A 7,460-nucleotide genomic window follows, 5' to 3' on the forward strand; every position below is an offset into this window, starting at 1 on the left:
AATGATGGAAAACTGTGCAGTGTTAAGAATATTGAAATTTAGGGGTGAGCTAGATCAATGGGTGTCATAGGGCTGATTTACAAATACTTTGTACATCCATGTAAATGCAATAATTTTGTTCTATTTCCTATCAGAACCATTGTGCAGTTTGGTGGCTTTAACATTTTTGTATGGATGAAAAATAACTTTCCATTCAGAGAGGAAACACAAAATATACTTTCTGGTATCTGGATCCTTCACTGCCTTAACTACTAATGAAATTGTTATTTCCTTCATAGGAGGATTTTTTTAGAAAAAAAAAAAAAACTGGGCTGCAGCCTATTTTTTATCTTAATACCCAGTAATGAATGACATTTTTTTCTGGCCATCTGCTCTAAACTTTAGAGTCAACAGACAAGCCAAGCCTTCTCTCCAGGTGCCCTCAGCCATAATTTCCATATATATTTTCATATATATATTTTCATATTTCATCCTCAAATTCTTGAGGTTGGCTGACATTCTCATAGTCATCTTCATAGTCAAATTCACTCCCACTGTCGTCCTCGTTCACCGGTTCATAGTCATCCTGGGCATTGAAGACCTCTACATTTTCATAGTCTTCTTCATCCTCGTCCTCATCGGCTTCTCCTCTGTTGGAGTAAGTGTTCATGGTACCTGCAGCACAAAGGTGTGTAAATTACAGACCGCTTAAACATTCACAACCAGTATTTATAATGGGGCGGTTACATTAAGAAATACACACAAGCATCCAAACACTCACAAACACCTCATTTAGATGAACTTTGCTACACACAACTGACAGGGTGAGAATATATTAATGAGTGCTTATAACTGGAGCAAATGTTGTAGAGACAGTTCATTCATGATACTTCATGAATATATGAATATTATATGAATAATATATGAACTTCATGATACTTAATGAAATATATGAATGAATTTCTGAAATCATGAATAATTCATGACTTCAGAAATTTCTAAAAAAAAAAAATGTATCATCGAAATAGGCCAAACCCATACGCAGCCACTTGATAGCCTTGTGCAGTGTTACTGTCATTAAAGATTTGAATTCAAGTCATTATTTATAGATTCTGGAATGACATTTTGGAAATGCTCCAGGGTGCAAATTGACATCCATTCATTTTCTGATCTTAGGTTATTTTGACAACCTTGCATGTGGATGTACCTGCAAAGAAAAACCATTGAATCTCTCTGACTATCCAGTATTTTCAAGATATGAAAGCATTTTGAAGAATCTGAAGAAATTAACTATCCCTTTAATAATGTGATATGAGGTATGGCACTCAAACCCTAATCTCAGCAACAGATTTACAGATGGCTATTACAAATGATCACAGACAACAGGGGTGGCAAACTGACTTCCTAGAAGGTAATTTTGTACGATGTGTTTTTTGTTCCACCCTGTTAGCCTGGCTTATTTTGCCCAATTAGGTAACTGTATACCTTTACACATTGATACATTTCCCAAATTACACAACAAATATTAAACTATTTCTGTATTAAACAGAAATAGTTTAATACAGGTTCCATGGGCAGTCCTCAGCTCTATTGTAACATGTAAAAAACCCCAAACACCAAACAGAGTAAATGATTGGGCTTCTTAATTCAAAATTAAAATCAGTTTGCAAATCAGCCCATACAGGAATTGAAATTGCCACCCCAATAAATATCAACAAATACTTAAACTGCCTAATGAGTATCTGTAATATATTTTTTACAATATATTAATCAGGCTGCACCAATGTCAAATATATTTGGCTCCTTTGCAATGAGGCAGGTACTAACATGCATTTCTGGTTTGCTTTTGAACTTGCTCTTGGTTATGTTTTCTCTTCCTGCACACAAGAAGGATGGCAACTGGCACCAGCACAAGGAGCAGCAGCACTGTTAACACTCCGGAGGTGACTGGGGCAACCTGGGAAGCTGAGGGTGAAGAGGAGATGCAACACAAGCTGTCTCACTGACTGGCACAGACACAAATAGCCCAAAAGAAGTGCTCTGGCTTTAAATTACAACCAAGTACACATGCCAATGAGTCTGACATTTGAAATGTTGAAAAAATACAAGGTGGAATAAATCTCAGATTGTGTCAAACAAGATGAATATAAAAATTGTGGAAAAAGTTGAAATTATAAAATATAAAATATGAACCCAAACATCTTGGAACCTATTCATGAACCTAGTGTACCCCAGTTTTTTGTCATAATTTCACAGATGTTTGTCAGAAGACATATCTATATCTCAATAGATGAGTTTGTTTGTGTTAGTAAATATATGCTTAAAACGAAATAAAAATGAAAAACATTTGACTGCCTAAATATTCAGCCCCTGAATTAATTTCAGTGGCCATATATTAATTTCCGTATACAAAACTGACTTAATGAAACATACAATTAGTTTCGTGGCTTTTATTTGGGTGCATTCTTGTTATTTCAGAATAAAAATACTTGTCTCTGTGGGTTTCCTTGGTCAGGTAGTGAATTTGAAGCTCAATCATGAAGACAAATGAGCTTTCACAAGAAGTCAGGGATAAAATACTGAAGGGTACAAAAATCATCAAAGAGTCTGAATGTCCCTGTGAACACTATTTTCTCAAGTATCAAGAAGTGGAAGTTACATTTTACCACCCAGATCCTGTCTTCATCAGGTTGTCCCTCCCTAAGCAGGAAACTGGTGAAATATGCCACTATGAGGCCTCCAACTACGTTACAGCATTCATGGGCTGAAACCAGAGTGTCTGTATAAGGGTTCACAATATCCAGAACACTTCATCAAAGAAGGCTGTATGGCAGAAGGGCAAGAAGGAAGCCATTATTAAAGACTGGCCATCTGAAAGCCTGTTATGGAGTTTATATGAAGGTACCCGAAGGATCCAGCAAACCTGTGGGAAAAGGTTTTGTCATTAAATGAGGTTAAAATAGAGCTTTTTCATCTAAATACACTGTATTTGCCGCAGAGTTAATATCGCGCATCTCCAGTTCAACACCGTCGCTACAGTCTGATGGTGGCAATATCATTCTATGGGGTTTTTCATGGGCAGGGACTGGGAAACTTGTCAGAATTGAAGGGATGAAGGGCGGAGCAACATATAGGAAGATACTGTAGGAAAACCTGTTTTGGTCTGCAAAAAAGCTTGAAACTAGGGAGAAAATTCACCTTTCAGCAGAACAATGATGCAAACCACAGGGCTAAAAATACACTGGAGGGACTATGGAATTAGAAAGTAATTCAAAATCTGTGGCATGAGTTGTCCAAAAGGAATCTCCAACCAACTTGAGAGGGCTTGATTTGAGCAAATCTGCCAAGAGTAACTGGCAAAAATTACACCCAAGCAGTATAAAATTGGTACAGAGTTACTCAAAAAGACTTGAAGGAGTTACATGCCAAACATGCTTCTACTGAATACTGACTTTAAATGTTTGAATACAAACAAGACATTTCCATTTTATCTCTATATTTTTTTTGACATATATTGTAACTCATGTTACCATCTTGAGTATTCAAGACATAACTAATTTCACAGAATGGGACACTGTAGAGTGGCTCTGAATTCTTTTGCACACCACTATATGTAACAAAACATGGCAACATTAATTAGTTGCTTCTAGTAATCTTACCTTGTATAATGCATCTTACTACAGGAAATGCTGTTCTGTATGCTACATTTAAACAAATTGTTAGGTCTCTAGCTATCTTTGTTTTTATTTTGAATGTTACTGGTGTGAAGGTAAAAATGATTAAAGGACAATAATTTTTGAAAATTATTATATTTTTATTAGCCATGCCACAGCTCAGGTTCAAGCACAATCTGGAGTTGACTATATGTCAAAAACATGTGATAGATGCTTAAGCAGTAGACTTCACCTACATGATCTCTATAAAACATATTCCCATAATTTTCAAATAGTGAAATTTCTTGGCTTCCATATCGGCTCCTTACCTCTGACCATTACGGGCAGCAGTTCACTCTGTGGGGAGCTGAAGTTGCGGGTGGAAACTGTGGTCTCATAAACGCAGCTGTAATTCCCCTGGTGGGAAAATTCCGCAGCAGGAAACAGGAAGGAGGCAGAGTGATTGAGAGCAGCCTGAGTGTCAGTCTTACTGGACCCTGTGAATGTCAGGTGGAGGAAACCTCCTGGGTACTGTGGTGGAGTGGAGCAAGTGATGGTGAAACTGCTGCCTCTGACCACCTCTGGCTCCTGGTGAGCCCAGATCATTCCTCCTGCAGGATCACTGAGGGAGATGTTGGGCTGCAGTAGGACCACTACAAGAGAATGTTGACATGAAGAGAGATATATCAACATGTAAATATCTGTTCACACACACACATATACATATCTGTGTGTGTAGTTCCTTACCTATCACAGAGAAACTGACAGAGTCACTATGAGGAGAGCTGAAGGGGCGATCAGATACCCTTGTCTTATACTGACAGCGGTAAGCCCCATGGTGAACAAAGTCAACTGCAGGAAAGGTGAAGGTGGCAGAGTTGGGGCTGGCATTCCTTGTCTCTGTGAGTGACCCTGAGAGTTTCTGCAGGACAAATGTACCACCAGTGTGCTCTGTAGTGATGGAGCAAGTGATGTCAACACTGTGACCCCAGGTAACCTCTCTGGCACTAACAGAGATATGTGGCTTCAGTAGGCTTACTAGAGAAAAAGAATTCACAGTTTAGTCAGGTAAGCGATATTCCTATTATAATGTCAGATACTGTAAACATTTACTGAGAATCCCAAATTTATTTGCCAGAATTGTCAGTGCTTTAGACTGAAAACAAGGTGCTTGAATGCTTATTACATTTCATGAGGAATCATGTGGTACTGGATGGCAAAAATCGTGAGTATGCATACCAGGCATTATCATCAACAGGGTAACTTCCACAAGTAACACATAATAGATAATTATCAAATATTCCTCCCAAACTTCAAATTCATTCAAATTTCATTTTTCAGAGTTATCTCCTTAATTTCATTTTATTTTTAAATTCAAATTCAAAACAATTTCACTTTTCACTAACATATAAACCCTCCTAAAACAGGGTCTGGATGATGAATCATTAGCTCAATGGAATCAACAGCCTTTCCAAAAACACAGTTTGCTCTGGGTTAAGGACAGAATTATTTGGCAGTATATCTGCAATCTTTAGATGCCAAGATTTTTTAAAGATTAATCATTTTAATTGAAAAAAAAAAATTCACAACACACCTACAAAAACACTGAGCCAATGGAGTCCATGAAGAGCTTGACTCTGCCCCCTAGCTGTTGTTTTTGTGTTTTTGTCTGTGCCCATGTGCTTTTGTTTACAGTTCCCTTGTGTTCCGGCCCTGCCCTGCTCTCCGCCCTGTCCCCGCCCACCTGATTTCCTGATCACCTCCACCTGCCTGTCTGCCCACCTGCATCCCATCTCCTCGGCAGCCCAGCCCTTTATATACCCTGCTTGTCTCTGTCTTGTTGGGAATAATGGCTCTTTGAAGGGGGCTGGATCTTATGCCTCTGTTCCTTTCCGAAAGCTGTTCAAAAGAATGGCTCATCGTTCTTTTAGGGGGCGGGGATTATTATGTTTATCTGCGAAATAATCAGATCGTATAATGATACTTGTATTGCCAGACCTAATGTCATTGTGTAACCGCCATTAAACAATCAGAAGGCGAAAATCTCTCTCTCTCTTGGCTCTCAAGTACGACTTGGATCCCTTTGTTCGTACCAAAGAGCCGTTCAAAAGACTCGGATCGGTCGAGAACGTAACATCACTATATATATATCGCAGTAGCAATTAAAATAATAAAGGCAGATGAGGAATACTCAAAAGTATTTATCAGGGAGTTTTACCTAGCACTGTATATAGGATCACAAAGTAAAATGTGCTGTTCTTTCTACTAATGTTTAATCCATAGTAAAACTATCCCATGCAAGAAAAGGTGGGAATATTATTAACTAAAATTAGTTGAACTTTACTCACATATCTAGAGATATTTTCTCTGAATAATTAGCAAACATAATTGTAAAAACAAGTTGTAACTTGGCTTGGTGAAAGACTTCAGCTATACTAGTAAATAACACATGAGAAATTGTTTGCAAAGAACAATATAAGTATTATATTTAGAGACCTTATGGAGAATGTATAAAGAGTCTGTAAAAAAAAAATATGCCAAAATATGTAAAATTTATAACATACATAACTATATCTCCCTTTCAAAATAACATTCATCCATCAGACCATTTGAATTTTCATTTTCGATGTGGCACTGTGCTATTTAAAGTGCTTTTTTGAGTGTTATGTTGTGTACCTGTAATTCATACAGCATAGTTCTTTGTCAGTCAAAGCTAGTAAATACATGTGATAAACGTGTTCAAAAATCTATATATGTGAATGACCTTATAACAGGATTGACTATTGATCAATGATCATGATCATTATAACAGAATCAATAAACAAAATCTCCAGCACCATATTTAACATACTGTCAATACATGGTCAAGATTGCACCCACCTATGATAATGTCAATGGAGTTGCTACGAGGAGAGCTGACGGGCTGGCTCCCTGGTATTCTGTACCGACAGCTATAGCTGCCCTGGTGTGAGGTGTTCACGTTAGACACAGTCAGGACCACACTGGACTGTGTGGACTGACTCGTCCGGACCAGTGGAGTTCCAGCACTGCCTTTATACAAGTGGAACTCAAGAGGACAAACACCAGTGGGGGCAGTGCATTTAAATTGAACAACTTCTCCAGGAGAGAAGGTGGAATAGGAGGAGACTCGGGAGAGTGTGGGTTTTGATATATGACCTGTTGGATAATGAAGATGCTCATTTACTCACTTTATAGACGTGTGTATTAATGTAAAGAATGTTTTGAAAGAAATTATAGAAAATGCTCTTATGGGCTATTATTTATATTTGCCTGACACTACTGTAGTTAAGGAACAAAATGTGCACATGACATGTGGCAGGTGGAAACTAATCAGGACTAAAATATGTAACTAACAAAAGCGATACTACAACATCACTACAGTATATCAACCGTATCACTATATATTGAGAGAATATTACATCAAGAGAAATTGTCTCCCTTACCTGAACAGACAACACCAGCATCTTCACCATGATTACAGTTTTCTTTCCCATACCCACTATGTTTGCACTCTGTAAGGTATGACTCGGTACCCGTACAAGCAACATCATCCAGCCAGGTGGGCCCACTCCCCTGGTCAAAGTGGGCACGATGTGGAGCAGACACAGCACTCCCACAGCCCAGGTTTCTACAGACCACTGTAGCATCTTTCAGATCCCAGTAGTCATCACACACAGTTCCCCACTGGCCATTGTAATAGATCTCCACTCTCCCAGAGCAGCTACAATTCCCATTGACCAGTCGGACGGGATCTAAAAGTCACAGAATAAAACACTGGAGGTATCAGTTATTCTCCACAGTTGTAAG

At 38.4% G+C, this 7,460-nt stretch overlaps 1 protein-coding gene across 1 annotated transcript in view; it reads right to left on the reverse strand.

The window, feature by feature from the left end:
• The window catches only part of LOC118794646, a 28,403-nt gene extending 21,277 nt beyond the window's left edge, over positions 1–7,126 (reverse strand). Inside the window, exons 1-4 of the mRNA XM_036552898.1 lie at positions 7,097–7,126; positions 6,513–6,594; positions 4,380–4,484; positions 3,962–4,285 (exon numbers count right to left, since the gene is read on the reverse strand). Of these exons, the coding sequence (XP_036408791.1) occupies positions 3,962–4,285; positions 4,380–4,484; positions 6,513–6,594; positions 7,097–7,126 (541 nt within the window). The remainder of the gene's footprint in view (positions 1–3,961; positions 4,286–4,379; positions 4,485–6,512; positions 6,595–7,096) is intronic.
• Positions 7,127–7,460: the final 334 nt, after the last annotated feature.

This window comes from Megalops cyprinoides, chromosome 19 (assembly GCF_013368585.1).
Source record: "Megalops cyprinoides isolate fMegCyp1 chromosome 19, fMegCyp1.pri, whole genome shotgun sequence".
Classification (NCBI taxonomy): domain Eukaryota; kingdom Metazoa; phylum Chordata; class Actinopteri; order Elopiformes; family Megalopidae; genus Megalops; species Megalops cyprinoides.